General features: G+C 41.0%; 1 protein-coding gene across 4 annotated transcripts in view; it reads left to right on the top strand.

Moving 5' to 3' along the window:
- The window catches only part of ANOS1 (anosmin 1), a 205124-nt gene that overhangs the window by 35800 nt on the left and 153201 nt on the right, over positions 1-16123 (top strand). For 3 of the 4 annotated variants that reach the window (XM_037822310.1, XM_037822313.1, XM_037822311.1), the window contains exon 2: positions 2821-2868. The exons of the other annotated variant lie outside the window; for it this stretch is intronic. In XM_037822310.1, coding sequence (XP_037678238.1) covers positions 2821-2868 — 48 coding nt within the window. The remainder of the gene's footprint in view (positions 1-2820; positions 2869-16123) is intronic. 4 annotated transcript variants of the gene reach the window in all.

Here is a 16123-nt window from a genome sequence, read left to right as displayed (position 1 = left end):
TCTCTGTGCCAGTTTGAATGTGTTATGTCCCCCAGAAAAAGCCAAATTCTTTGATGCAGTCTTGTGGGGGAAGACATATTGGTGTTGATTAGACTGGAACTCCTTTGGTGTTTCCATGGAGATCTGATTCAGTCAACTGTGGACAAGACCTTTGATTGGATAATTTCCATGGAGATGTTACCCCACCCATTCAGGGTGGGTCTGAATTAAGTCACTGCAGCCATTTAAATGAGCTGACAAACAGAAGGAGCTCAGAGCAACTGAGAGTGGCATTTTGAAGAGGATCTGCAGCTAAGGGAGGACAAAACACCTCAACAGCAACATTTTGGAGAACGCCATTTTGAAACACAACCTAGGAGCAAGCAGATGTCAGCCATGTGCCTTCACAGCTAACAGAGGTTTTCCGGATGTCAATGGCTATCCTCCAGTGAAGGTACCCCATTGTTGATGCTTTACCTTGGACACTTTATGGCCTTAAGACTGTAACTTTGTAACCAAATAACCCCCTTTATAAAAGCCAGACCATTTCTGGTGTTTTGCATAACAGCAGCATTAGCAAACTGGAACACCCTCCAAGGAGCAGGACCCTCTGACCTGACTCCAGGAAGGTGAAGGTCCTCTGATAATGATCTGGTGAATTAGACCTTCAGGAACTGGCCTTGGCCCAGGCTCCAGGGCCTGAGTCCATCCACGGCAGCTCTGGGTTTCTGAGAAAGGAACCTCCCTGCTTTCCATCAGGAGCTCTGAGTGAAGACCACAGAAGGCTCAAGTCGGGGCACAGGATGCTTGGGCAGACCTGGGCTCTGTGAGCCCTGGTTGGAGCCCACTTTGCACAGAGTAAGCAGGGAACCCCCCTCCCAGGCAAGATGTTGAGGTGGTTATCACTAAGGCAGTTGTCTCCAAAGCTGCCTCTGACCCTGTTCCCAGCTTCTGCAGAATATGCTTCTCAGTATCTGACCCCTGCTTTGTGTAGCTGGGACCCTCACTCTGCCCAATCCCCTGTGAACGTTGGGTTGGTCACCAAGCCATTGACTCTTTTTGTAAAATACCAATCTGGAAATTCTGCTTCCTGCTTTGTACCGTCGGCCTGCCTTTTGTCTGCTTTGGCCTCTGCCCAATCTTTTTGCTCTTCTGACTTAAGCCCTGCGAGATCTCACTTAACCCCACAACTTGTCTGGAAATGAACATTATATGTAGAGAGAGGTGAGGGCCCCGGCTGTGATGGTGCATGGTTTTCAGTAGGGGGTCAGACGGTAGATAACACTTTGGTTAAAGTCACAGGTATGCATAGGAATTATTGGGAATTAAGGCTGAAAAGGAGAGTGAGGGCCATGTGAAATAGGTGTTGAAAGCTTTAATGCGGAATATGATCTTCCAGGCTAAAGATTTTTACATATAAGAGGAAAATTTCTAACTCTGTATATCAAAATCTATGTAGTGGGTTTGGGCAAAGTAAGATACGTTATTGGGAATGGATAAAAAAAAAAAAAAAAAGAGGTATATCCATACAGTGGAATTGGGTAATAAAGTTCATGAAGACCTTATGCACACAGCCATTTGGATGGACCTTGAAAACATGATGCCAAGTGAAAGAAGCCAGGCACAAAAGACTATACATTGATTCCGTTTCTGTGGGATATCCAGAGTTGGCAAATTCAGAGAGACAGAAAGTAGATTAGTGGTTGCCAGGGGCTGGGAGCAGTAGTGATGGGTTATGACCGATAATGGGTTTGGGGTTATGATGGAAATGTTCTAGAATTATATCCTGGTGGTGATTTTGAAGATACTGAAAAACCTTGACTTCTACATTTTAAAAAAGTTGAAATTTATGTTATGTGATGTATATCTCAAACCAGTTATAAAAATATTTTTGGAAGATACTGATTCAATTTTCTTTTCCCAAACTGGAAAAAAAATGTTACTGCTCTACTCATGCTGGTGCTTTTAAAATCAAAAGTTTAGGGGTTGAAACATGGGAAACAAGTTATTTTATTGTATTTCCAATCTTGAACTTCAGAGAACTGGAGGCCAAGGCATTTATCTGATTTATTAGGTGATGGTTGCTTCTAGCTACCAAAGAACCCCATTCTATCACTATTTGACCTAAAATATCACAACCAAGGGAAAATCATGACCAGAATATTAGTCATGTGGAATCAGAGGTTCCCAAGAAGAAATTCTGATGTTTTGGATAATAAATCCTAGTCCCAGGTTTTGATACACACTGAGCAAATGTCTGCGTGTCTTATTTCATGTACTCCTCCCAGTGATTTCACGCATTAGGTGTTGCTGTGTTCTCCTTACGGGTGGGTAAACAGGAGCACAGGAAGATAAAGTAACTTGTCCAACATCGCACATCCAGGAAAAGGAAAGGGACTTAGGGTCTGACTCCCAAGCTCATCCTCTTATCACTGTGTGTTGGCTGAAGTCCAACACAACTCCAGGACGCTCAACTTATAAATTTACCAAAACTACTTACTGAGGAGGAAGCTTCTAGCATGCATTTTCCTACTGGTTGCTATTACATTGCTTAGTACACCATGAGACGCCACATAGTCAGCTTGGAAACTTTATTGCTTTCTGTGTTTTTGTTTATATCATGAAGTTAATGGCAAAAGAGCATTTATGTTAGAATCAACTTTGCTCTTTAAAAGAGAAACCAACAGGGTTGCAAGATTGGTCTTCCGTTAAAAGCTCTACACAAATACACATATAAACATATGTATACACGCATATGCACACACATGTACATACATACATGTATGTATATATTCAATTAGAAAAATATTTAATGGGTTAATATTTCTTTTCTTTTTGCAGAACAATGGTTCCCTGGTTTGGTGCCAGAATCACAAGCAATGTTCTAAGGTATGTTTCCTACATACGTATCACTTTAAAAAAAACCTCTTTATTTCAAAATAATGATAGTTTCATGGAAGCCTGGGTGGGGCCACGCCTCCATGGGAACATCTCATCAGAATCATTGCCCACAGCTGGGTGGGGCACATTCCAAGCAAATCCAACCATCACCAAAACGCCTGCCCCACACAAGACCACAAAGATAATGGCATTTGGGGGACACAATACACTCAAACCAGCACACCTGCAAAGAAACAAAGAAGTGCAGAGAAATCACCTGTCCCTTTCACCCAGTTTCCATGAATGGCTACATTTTACATCATTATAGAATGGTATGAAACCAGGAAGTTGACATTGGTGCAGGATGTGCACACAGTTTCATGCCATTTAATCACATATATATAATCCTGTAATCCCCTGGCATCACAATCATATATGTCAATATTTCTATACATTATCTTCTTTTTCTTTTTATTCCGTACTTTCTTCGTCATTTTTTGAAGGAAAAATTGAAGATTGAATGCAATCTACTTACACCTCATTTATTTTGCATGTAGTTTTGGTTTATTTTTAGGAATTGCTGGTTAAATAATTTGATTCTTTAATTAAACAGTTGGCTTTCAATTTTTGAGTATACCTTACTGTACATACATATTCTAAACTTTGTCATTTTACTCATTCATATGTTTAATTTTTTACCTCAGTCCCAAAACATCACTATCTTTATAAATTATATATATGTTTGTCCTTTAACTCCAGTCTAAAAGTAGGTTTTATAGTCAGATTTTATGTATGAATAAAGTTTATAAAGCTTGCCAAAAATATTGTAAGAACTTTTGGGATTATGCTGGTTGTTCAATGAGATTTATTTCATGGACACTACTATTAGGCCTAAAAGTGTATTATTCCTTTATTTTATAACCAAAATTTCATCTGAGGAATAAATATTGATATTGAAATAGCACATTTATGAAGCACATCTTTATTTTGAGAGGTCTTTCAAACACATTATTTCAAAGTAAGTGATTGTAGAATAATATTCCTATACAGAAAACTTCATTAGAATGATACAGTCCTAAAAGCAGGCATGCATCCTGTCATTCAAAGCACATGACTCTTATTAAAAATTGGACAGAATTCTTATGTAAACGTGACTTAAATTTGGCAAAGTTCAACTTTGCTCACCTCTGACTCTAGGTCCTGGGCAGAAATGAAACATCTGGTTTACAATCCTTTTATTCTGATCTTTTTGCAGAATACCGTAAGCGTTTGCTCTGATAAGACATTTGCTGGTGTCTATTCTATTAATTGTTCTTCAGCTGGAATTGTGGGTAACTTGTTTATGTCATCATTGCAGGCAAAGCTCTCTTTATATAAAAAAGCAAGGTGATGAGGCAGACTGAATTTTATAAATCGTGGTTTTGGTCCAATTTTGTTGTAGGTGCAGATTACATGGATGGTGCTTTGTGATGTGGATGATACTTCTCCTTATCCTAGCAAGAAACTGATTCCTTTATAAACTTAAAAAGAATTTGAATAGAAGTTCATTTGAACGATTTTTAAACATCCTAATTAAAGAAAATTGCACCTCAAGGGATTACAGATTGTTAAACCATACGTTGTAATTGAATGACCAAGGCTGGCTTGAGAAGCTGTGAATTTCACAAAGGAAATCAATTCCTTTTGCCTGAAAGTAAGAACAAATCGATAAGCCACAGCTAACTCCAACAAAAACTTTGGAATATATTACTAAGGTGACATAATTTTAAGGGTTGTCGTTAGTCCAAATCCTTGGGTGTGAATCCTGCATATTAATGGAAAGTTTTCTCCTTTGGGTATTATCACAACTGGATGAATTTACAGATGAGTACAGTTTGCATTTCTTTGGGTTTGAGGAAGTACTAGGTGGGCTTTCCTCTTAATCCTGGGATTAACAAGGTTAGGGCAAGTGAGGGTAACTGTTTGACAGATGGGGAGGTTTGGTCACCAGCATACAGCTGGTGCTATTGGAGTCACTTAGCAAATCAGCTGAGTGGGATGGAAGTCTGGATCCCTCACCCCTAGGTTGTATTGCACAGTGATCGACAATTTTAAACCATTTTCAACAGTTTTTGACACAGACGAGAGGAGGAAAAAAAAAAACAAAACTCAGAGGGATATTGATGATTCAGTTTTCTGGTTATATACTTTAAAGCATAACATTTACATAATGTTTGATAGAAACTGCATGCTTTCTCCTCATTTCTGGATACCATCTACAAAGCCTGCCAGCCCGCCTTCAGAATCGCTCCAAAGTAGGACAGCTTCTCCCCAGCTACATGCCCCACCCCATCCCCCATCCAATCTGCCATCGTTCCTTGCTGGACTCATCCAAGAACTTCCCTCTTGGAGGTCCCACCTTCTGCTCTTGCCCCAACAATCTAATCTTCACATGAGTGTTGGAGAGATGCCTTCAAAACATGTCGGATCATGCCACTGTCTACCTCAAACCTGATGATGGCTTTCCATGTCTCTCAGATTATAACTCCAAGTCTCACCCTTAGTTTCAGTGGCCCTGTCTTTTTGTACACCCTCTCTCCAACTTCATCTCCTCATCTTCCTCCTCCTCCTCCAGGCTGGACTTCTTTTCCCTCCGTCTGCACTTCTGCTGCCCCAGAGAGGCACTTAGCTAACTCCCTCTCCTCTCTGTTTTCGGCACAAACGCCCCCTTCTAGGCCATGCCTTCCCATTCACCTCCCTCATGGGTGCATTTCATTGTCCATACCCACCTACCTACAGGACATTATATGGTTACTCCTCGAGCTGCTTGTAGTCTGTCTCCTTCACCAGAAGGAAAGCCTCTTGGGGGCACAGACTTTGTTGTTTTTGTTCACTGTGGTGGCCCCAGAGCATAGAATGGTGTTTGGCACACAGTTATTGTTCAACATATATTTTTGATAAATGAATAATTGAATGGAAGAGGCCCATACATTTTTCTTCTCCCCAAGTCTGCATCATGACTGCATTACCTTCAGGACAAAAGAAAAACGTAAGTCCATCTTGCATCTATGTATTTTAGCATGGTTATTTATTACTCACTGGGAAATTCTCCTTGCTCCTGTGCTGGGTTTCACAGAATGAAATCAGCACTGTGAGACAAGGATCGTTAACTGCTGTGCCAGTCAGTCCCTGGATGATACGGACACGACATTTTGTCTAGCATGGGTCTAGGCCATGGGTCTCATCTTGGGATGGTTCTGCTCACCAGGGGCCTTTTGGCAATGTCTGGATACCTTTCTGGTTGTCACACTGAGTGAGAGGTAGTTGCTACTGTTGAATAGTGGGTGGAGGCCAGGGATGCTGCTACACATCCTACACACCAAGAACTATGCAGCCCGAAAAGCTCATAGTGCTGAGGTTGAGAAACCTTGGTCCAGGCATCTGGGAGGTTACAAAGAAATTAAGAACAGGCTCCTGTTCTCAACACTTTTACTTTGTTATATGGAAGACAATGAACATAAAATTTATTGAACACCTATTATATACCAAACACTTTCCCAGGGGCTTGTTATGTACCTGAATTCTTATTCTCGTCCTATAGGCTCTAACGTAGGTGAGATAAATTGCTCTTTGCCACCTAATCTTGTCTGTCCTTCTCTCTACTACCTAAAAGCCTCATTTCTCAGCCAAGCACATTGCGACCTAGAGTTAGACATCCACATTTTCCCATGCTCCCTTGCAGCTAAATATGGCCACCTAACTAATTTCTTGCCAATTAAGTGTAAGTAGAATTATATTGTGTAGAACTTTCCAGATGCTTCCTTAAAGGGAACTGTTCCGGTTTGCTAATGCTGCCATTATGCAAAATACCAGAAATGGATTGGCTTTTTTAAAGGGGGGTTATTTGGTTACAAATTTATAGTCTGAAGGCCATGAAAATGTCAAAATTAAGGCATCAACACAAGTATACCTTCACTGAAGGAAGGCCAGTGGTGTCTGGAAAACCTCTGTTAGCTGGGAAGGCATGTGGCTGGCATCTGCTGATCCTGGGTTGTGTTCCAGCTCCTCTATCAGCTCCTGTACGTACTTCTAAATGTTGCTCTTGGGGCATTTTGTCCTCTATTAGTTTCTCTGGAGCAAACACTGGGCTAGCGTGATGGTTAGGTTCATGTCTCAACTTGGCCAGGTGACCCAGCTGTCTGGTCAAGCAAACACTGGCCTAACAATTGCTGTCAGGAAGTTTGAGGCTGGTTGATAAACCAACAGGCTGGTTTATTGGATCATCAGTCAATTGACTGCAGCTGTGACTGATGACTCACCAAAGGGCGCGCCTTCCACAATGAGAGAATGCAATTGGCTGGATTTGATCCAATTAATCAGTTGAAGACTTATAAGCGAGACAGATAGAGGACCTTCATTTCTTCCTCGGCTGCCCAGTGAAGCATTTCCTGAGGAGTTCATCGGACATCTTCCTTGGAGTTGACAGTTTGCTGACTGCTCTACAGAATTTGGACTCGTGCGTACCCACAGTTGCGTGAGTCACTTTTACAATTTGATAATCAGAGACACCTCTCATTGATTCTGTTTCCCTAGAGAACCCTAACTAATACAGCTAGTATCTCCAAAGTGTCAGCAAAAGTCTGCTTTCAGTGGCCATTTCCAAAATGTCCCTCTCAGCTGCTCTGAGGTCCTTCTGTTTGTGAGCCCTCTTATAGAACTCCAGTGATTAAATCAAGACCCACCCTGAATGGGCGGGGCCTATATCTCCATGGAAATATTTCAATCAAACCCACCCAGTCAAAGGATTCCAACCTAATCAACACTAATACCTAATGCATCTGCCCCCACAAGATTACATTAAAGAACATGGCATTTTGGGGGACATAATACATCCATACGGGCTCAGGAACTTAGCTGGGTGAGGCAACATTTTTGCTCTTCCCATGTTTCTCTTTTCTGCTACTCAGAATGCAGATCTATGGCAGGTGCTCCAGCAGCCATCTCGGACCCTAAGGTGGCCTTGAGTCTGGAGACCAGACTGACAGTAACCCAACAGAAAGCTAAAAGGAACCTGGGTCTTTGATACAGTGGAACCCACTACCAACCCTGAAATTCTCAAATTATTTGCACAAGAGAAAGAAATACTTTCCTATTTTGTTTAAATGTTATTTTACATTTTCTATTATATGAACATGAACTTGTTAGGCATGGATGAACTTCATCTTGACTTTGTGATTGACACCACCATATCCTTTCCCAGATGACTTTCTTACAACGTCATTCTGCTAGTAAGTGGTGGCAGCTACCAAAAATTGGATTTGAACTGAGTTCTGGTAGAATCATAAGCTGGTGATTTTCTCCATTGCACACCACACATATTAAGTATTGTAGAACAATAACATATTATGGAAAATCTCTTGCTCAAGTTTGGTGGTTGATCCCCTTGGTTCTCAGGGTGATTCTGCATCACTTTCATGGCTTCTCTGAATTGTATGATGTCCCGACAAAATGGTGGTTCAATTCTAGCAGATGAACCATGTCTTCCCTTGCTTGCTTTTATCTTCCTTTTAACCATTGGGAAGTCAAAAGATGCAGGCCAAAGATGGCTTACTCTGCTGGTTCCGCTTCATTTAGGGATGCATAGTAAGTGCCAGGAGGAATGGATTTCTCAAAAGTTCCTCTGTTAATGTAATTTTTCATGCTGCAAGGACACGTTAGGCTCTTGGTTGCTCCAAAATAACTGTATGCAAAATGGACATTTTGGCTAAGTTTCAGTCTGTGATGATTATGGGCAAACTTTAAATACAAATTGGCTTGTATCAAAAAGTGATTACCTCTCGAAGACAGTTGTATAAAAATGTAGCTTATGAGGGGTGACAATGGGATTGGGAAAGCCATAAGGACCAAACACCACTTTGTCTAGTTTATGGATGGATGTGTAGAAAAGTAGGGGAGGGAAACAGACAGACAAAGGTACCCAGTGTTCTTTTTTACTTCAATTGCTCTTTTTCACTCTAATTATTATTCTTGTTATTTTTGTGTGTGTGCTAATGAAGGTGTCAGGGATTGATTTAGGTGATGAATGTACAACTATGTAATGGTACTGTAAACAATCGAAAGTACAATTTGTTTTGTATGACTGCGTGGTATGTGAATATATCTCAATAAAATGATGATTTAAAAAAAAAAAAAAAAAAAGTGATTACCTTTAAAATTTGTCTTTTAGCACTTTTCTTATACTAGTAACTAAATAATAGGATCATCTACGCTTTTAATTAAGGAAGTAAAAACATGCCTTCTGCATAAAAAAAGATGCATTTTTCTTTTATCTAAATCTGTCTAATAAATTTATCTTAATTTTTAATCTAAGCCATCCTAATACTTTTTTGAACAAAATAAAATACCCTAATTTGTTAGTAAAATACCCTAACAAATTGTGAAACTTCCTTTAAGGGTAACTTTAAGCTAGTCCAATTTTAACAGTATACCTTATTTTAAAAACCTTTAATATTTCTCTTAAATGACATATTACTCCACACCAAACATAATATAAATTTCCTATTTTTTTTTCCATATACCTTAATGGGGGCTGTTTAGGTGTTTCATTTACTTTTCTAGCTTTACATTCTCTTTAAATACATTTACTTTGCCTGTTCTAAGGGAGTTGAAATAATTCCATTTCAGTAAATATTTATTGAGCACCTACTGTGTACTAGGCCCAAGCGATTGAGGGGTGAACAAGCCCACTTAGACTTTGCTTCTTTACTTTTTGGTTTGCTGAGCAAATCCTTATCAGCATTTACTTCATCTGTTTTAAAACATTAATGCAGCCTCCTTTAAGAGTCCTCAGTATGGGATGCTGGCTATATAACCACCCCCTTCCTCTACCTTTCCCCCTTGATTGTGAGTGTTTTGGGGTCTGTCTCTACTCATCTTGTTGCTGATCCCCCAACTCTTGCCCCACTCTAACTCTTTCTGCCATTCTGACAGTCCTCTGCACTCATTTCCATCTACTGGGGACGTGCAACTAGCCACATCCTTTACAACTTCTGCTCATTGACCTGGAGCTCGTCTTTCAAGTCCTGTAACTTACTCAGTACTGTCCCCTTGGTGCTCGGGGTGATTCCACGTCACTCTTTTGGCATCACTGATTGGCACCACCAAGGAAGATACTGATCCAAACAAGACACTGATGAGTGGACAAACAAGACACTGATGAGTGGATCTTCAGGCTAGGTTAAGAGTTGGAGGAGTGGCATAAGGGAGGACATGGGTGACACAGGACATTGGGAGGACAGAAGGAAGACTGCTAAGGCTGGAAAATACTTCAGAAACCTTCCAGGTGGTTTAGTTTGCTAGGGCTGCTATGACAAACAGCACCCACCGCTTGGCTTCAGCAGCAGGAATGTATTGGCACAGGGTTTTGGAGGCTGGGAGTCCAGCATTGAGATATCCGCCGGCTTTGCTTTCTCCTGAAGCTGTATCACTCCAGTGCCAGCTCGCCGCAGTCCGTGGGGTCCCTTGGCTTGCGTCTTGGCCTCTGTTGCATGGGGCACTCTGTCTCCTTCACCAGCTTCTCCTAACTGGCTGTGTCTGAATTTCTTTTGCTTAGAAGGACTTCAGTCATATTGGAGTAAGGCCTGCCCCAATTCCATTTGGCCTCATAACTTCAAAGATCCAGATTAGAAATGTGTTCAGCCCACAGGACTTGACCGTGGCTCCATCCTCCACAGCACGGCGACCCTGTTATTGCCAGTGGAGGAATCTGACACCCAAGGCAGTGACGGGGTAAGCGAGGTTTGGCCTGCTGCTGTAGTTTGCTGACTCTCCATTTTCTATTAGACATAATTTCACTGAAGACCTAGGGATGATTCTGGAGCATTTGACCAGAGACTTGAGCTGATGGGAGGATATCCTGCTATTTAGTAAGGGGGAGTAGTTAAGATACATTAATGAACCACTTACCAGATTAAGGATATGTCTTTTCTTAGTGGGTTTTGTTTTCAAAGTAAAATTCCCTTAAGCACCATGCTCTGTGCCAGGGGTCAGCAAATAACTTCTGCAAAGGGTCAAATAGGAACTATTTTTGACCCTACAACCCACAGAGTAACTGTCGCAGCTACTGGGCCCTGCCGTTGTAGCATAGAAACAGCTGTGCGAAGTTCATAAAGGGATGGGCATGACTGTGTTCCAGTATAACTTTATTTATGGACACTGAAATTTAAATTTTGTTCAGTTTCACAAGCCATGAAATTTTATTTTTTCCAACCATTTAAAAATATAAACATCGTTAGCTCACAGGCTGTGCAAAAGCAGGAGCCCAGGGAGGTTTGGCCTGCTGCCGTAGTTTGCTGCCCTCCCTTCCATGCATTCACATGTGCAAACCCAAAACAAAACAATAAAATTGCATCCACCTGTCAGTACAAAGGCATATGTCGATGTACTCAAACGTGAACAAAAGTGAACGGTTTCTGACACAACTCTTGGAACATCATCGACTGTGAGCATTTGTTGAGTGAAACGATAGTAAACAATAGTAAGAAAACATATGAATTCCAATTAAATCTAGAAATTTCAATGTGAAAATGTGATTATTAGAGTCAGGAAAGTTGTCAAAGACTTCAAAATGGGCAAAAACAAAGCTGACTGGGTGTCCTCTGTTGCACCCTTCCTGGTTATCCTGGTGTTCGTTGTCTTTGAGCTATTTCCCTGCTCTGTAAGTGGTAGGAAGCCAATAATAATGCAGATGGTTCTTGTCCATGGAAATGCAAATGAATTGTGTCCACTGCAGTGCAACTGCAATTGATGTGTGCCCCACTTCCAAAGGATTTTTGCATCTGTTTGTAAATTTATTCCAGCATTTTTATTTGCATATGCATGTATACAGGTATAAATGTACATAGAAATATATTTGTGTTTCTTGGAATATTCCTTTGAACCTATTTAACATATCACTTTTCCCTCAATATTTACTGAATTAGATAAAATCATTGACAAGTGTGTATTTCATATTTGCACGAGAGCCATGTCTTTACTTAAATGAAATGATCTTTTAGCCTTAGTCTGAGTTTCCTTTCAAACCTTAAGTCTATGAATGACACACTTGGTGACAACCTGCCTGTCTACTGGGAGCCAGCCTACTTGCCCTGTCCCCTTTGCATGCTGTAACTCACTCTCTTGACTCATTTCCCATTTGGTTTTCAGCGCATGTGCTGAAAAGCAGTAATTTAGGGCTTGGTAATTTAGGGCTGATCTCTTTAGGGAGTTACAACTTTCGTAGGTAAAGCCACTGTCGACAGTGACTGTTGAAAGAAGTATGGGAAGTTTGTGGCACTGGAGAATCTGGCTTCTTGTAGAAACCTTTTCAGATGGCATCATTAATTCCCCTTTATTTTGGATACCAGCAGGTTTATTTACATGAGTAAACATCATGCCATTATTTCCCAAGAGCAAATAAATATGATGGGATGTTACAGGGTAGAGAAGAGATAGACATATTCTATTATTTTCTTAAACCATTGGCAGAACTAAAAGTTGTATGGAATGTATATGAAAATAAATTGTTAGAGTGAAGGTCCATCTAGTGTCCTCTCGAAAAGCAACCTATACATACAGTATTATATTAGCATGATCAAAATAAATGGTCAAATGCACATTTTTCCAAGGATCCTATATCCTGTCAGTAAAGGGTATGGTTTGAGAACCCCAAGACCTCCTGGTCAGCCTGGGTACTCCATGCTTACCGAGAGGGTCCTTAAAGGAGACCTCTTGGCATTTCTCAGTCTATGTGCAATTGAAAATTAAATGAGCAGCAGGCACCAGTGAAGGTGTCTTTACATTTATAAAGACACCATCCAATATTGCTGGACACTAACATTAAAATGGGCATCATCTCTGCTGTAAAAGGCAAAAATGGGGGAAAAAGTGGGAATGTGAAACAATAACATGAAAAAAAAATAAATGCAGCTTCAAAGCACCATTTCAAAATGGTAAGGGGATCAGCACTGAGATTTGTGAGAAACTATGGAAGGCTTCCATCCGGTCCTTTGTAGGAATCCTGCAGGTGGAGAGGTGAGTTAATGATTTGAACAATCAGAGATTTGCGGCCCCTTCCATCTGGCACAGCCCCCTGGAGGGCGAGCTCACAGTTCTAATTTGAGCCTCCAGCTTTGAAGGTAGCCTAAGCTGGGGTTTGAGACTTGCTTCCCCCCAGGGCTGTCATTCTTATGATAAGTGTTGTGCTCTCACGCTGGGAACTTTTATCAAATATATTAGTGTGCATTTGGGGGATCATTAGCCTGGAAGCCAGAACATTCCAGGTCTTTTAGCTTAGAAACTAGTCTTTCTGCAAAAGAAGGCACAAAACTTCCTGCTAAGCAAGCAGCACTATCAGTGTTTAAGGAAAAGAACAGATTTTTATTTAGATTTGCATCCAATACATGACATGTTAATAGCTCAATCCATTTTTTATTTTCCGTCTCCATTTTATGCGTGTGAAAGGCAAGTCTACCTTCTGTAAACATCAAAGGAAAGAAATCAGGAAGGGAAAAGGCACCTCCTATAAGCCTTTATCCTAGTCATCCTAACCGCTTACTGTTAATTTCTCCTTCCATCTGATGAAAACGATGCAAACAAAGGCTTTCATTTGGTTCATGATTGAAAAGGGGCTCCTTCAAAGTGGCTTTAGGAAGAGAATCAGTTCTGAACATCTGAAAAACATCTGAGTCAAGATGCTTTACATGGTGATTATGGTCAGACAGATGTTTAGAAGTTGTAATGTGTTCATCAGAAGGCATGGATAACCACCAATTGTTTGAAGATGTTGCGGGTTGATCTCAACTGGCAGAAAGCACCAAAAGTGACTGGAGGTTGGGGGATGTTATGTTTTGGAAATAAGACAGCATTGGATTTCAGCGGCAAAGTGGACTAGAATGTGCAGGCATTAAATCTGTGTTCCAACTTCCATGAGAGACATGGTCAAAACATGCTCTACTGAAGTGGAAACTTTCATGGAATTTAGAGGTCAACATGTACTTTTCTGTGTCCATCATGTTGACTGTGTCCCTTAGGTAATCCTTGGCAAGATGATCTGGTAGTTATTCTACCTAATCAGACACAAATTCCTCTTAGAAAATCCAGTTTGTGTTTGTGCATAGTCTACCTTGGAAAATGCCCTTGTTAGGACCTTTAATTACAGGGGATGTCAGACCAAACAACAATTTTGATGACTGTGATATGACAATTAAGTGTCAACAAACCTGTCATCCTCCTGGAATGAAATACCAAACTCACTGTTTCCTTGTGGTTCCAAAAGCCCTCAGAGAAAAACAATATTTATATAGGCCTGATGACTGTATGGTTTCCAGATGTGCTCCAATCTATTCTGTAGTTATAAGACTAAACCATGTGTCTTTGCCTTTTCAAGATAGTCTTTTAAAGAAGCACTTTTACTGAATCACATTGTGTTCCAATGCTGCGGATCTGTATTGTGCTATGTTCCTAGAAAAGATCTCAAAGACCTCCTCACTGAGGCTCCTCTGAAGACTCGTTGAGGACATTGGTCCCTTACTGTGTGCCATCTTCTCTAGGAGGAAACTTGGGGAGATGTTCATTCTGGTAGCTTTCTCAGTGCTAATTGTGCTGCCTTAAGAAACTGGTGGATTTTTAGCCTATAAAATCTGTAAGTTTTGTAACTAATACTGTCTTTCTGTGAGAATTGGCTACTAGAAAGCTAAAAAATAACTAAAATAGCCTAACTTAATGTGGGTATTGAAATTAATAGCGTGTATATGGGGAACTAGCTTTATCCCTCAGTCTATTATTATTTTTTGGTCCCAGTTTTTATTTCCCTTTATCTCATTTTTGTCATCCACTTAAGATTTATTATCTGGCTGTATCATATGGCTCTTAGTAAATTGTCTTGCATCACTTTAAGAGCAACAAAGGTCATAGATAAATACATAAATTCATAAAATAATAAGTGACTAGGTTGGTGCCGTCTTGTAATGCAAATGATCCCAGATGAGTTGCTTGGTTTCCTGAGCCATTTCATCCACAATTTCGTGGCTAAGGAAAATGAAGGGACAAGATGACTAGCTTCATAATGAAGGTGTTTCAGCTGGGAAGTAACGATTACTTCCCACAATTTCATTGGGCAGGGGCAGTGGTAGCCCCTAGTGAATTAGGTAATGGCTGTAACTGGGCAACAAAAATTAGAAGAGGAAATGTAAATGATAAAAACAGGGAGTGCGGTATAAACAGTTTCTGGTGGGAAAGGAGATAAGGGGAAGAAGGGGGAGGTGCCTTTATTTGTGTGTGCCATGGGAGGCCAGGGGGCTGGGCTGGCTCCTCACAACTCTCAGGTCATAAATAGCAGAGGTCAAAGAATAGTCTTTAAACCTACACAATAAAGAAAGAACGGCTCTCACTTTGGCCTTTTCAGAGCATAGCTTCCAATGTGGGTAAGTTCATTTATTAAATCTGTGAGGGGGAAAAACTGACTTTAAAGTGTATTTTGTAAAGATCTCTCCTCTCTGTCACTCTCTCTCATTATTATTATTATTACTATTTTTATTAGTAGTAGTAGTGTTAAGTGTTTATGTTGATTTCTCTGAAGGACCTTCTCTATCTGCCTTAGTTATGGGGGTCACTGTTGAAAATTATAAGCATAGAGAGATTGATGAACTGGATTTCAACTTCTTTACTGCAATGGAACTGTCACTCGAGACAGATGTGAGGCTTGTTTTATTACACTGATGCTCAGTGCATGTGAATATGAATATTCACGTTTGAAGTTAGGTTGGGAAAAATGCAATTTTAGCAGAAATTTGGTGGTTAGAAAAGTGGGATCCCGTGGCACTTCCTTATGAACCAATATGCACTTCATTTACATGTGACTCGGTGTTGAGTTCCATATAAGGGATGCTGCTTTCAGGAAGATCTGTGGAAGGCACCGGGCGGGGGGACGGTGATGGTGGCGAGCTGGCCCCGGTTCAGCCTTGCACAGACTTTTCTCAGGGGCTGGGTGGGAGACTTGCAGGGCCTGAAAGGGGGGCTGCCTGCCCTTCCCCAGGGCCCTGCGCCCCAGCTCCATGGGCTGACCAAGGTGGGGCTTTGATGGCAGTGAGCGCCGCGTTCTCACAACCAAGAGGTTGAACTTGGTCGGTTGCAGCTGAATGGGCCCCGTTTCCCCAGAGAACCTTCACAATGGCCCGGGATGCTGAAGCTGCGAAGATTCATGCCTTCCCACTTGGGAGCGTGTACTCAGCAACTTTTCCTGGGTGAG

This window comes from Choloepus didactylus, chromosome X (genome assembly GCF_015220235.1).
Source record: "Choloepus didactylus isolate mChoDid1 chromosome X, mChoDid1.pri, whole genome shotgun sequence".
Lineage (NCBI taxonomy): Eukaryota > Metazoa > Chordata > Mammalia > Pilosa > Megalonychidae > Choloepus > Choloepus didactylus.
The sequence above is the reverse complement of the archived record's forward strand: the minus strand, read 5'-3'. Positions and strand labels throughout refer to the sequence as shown.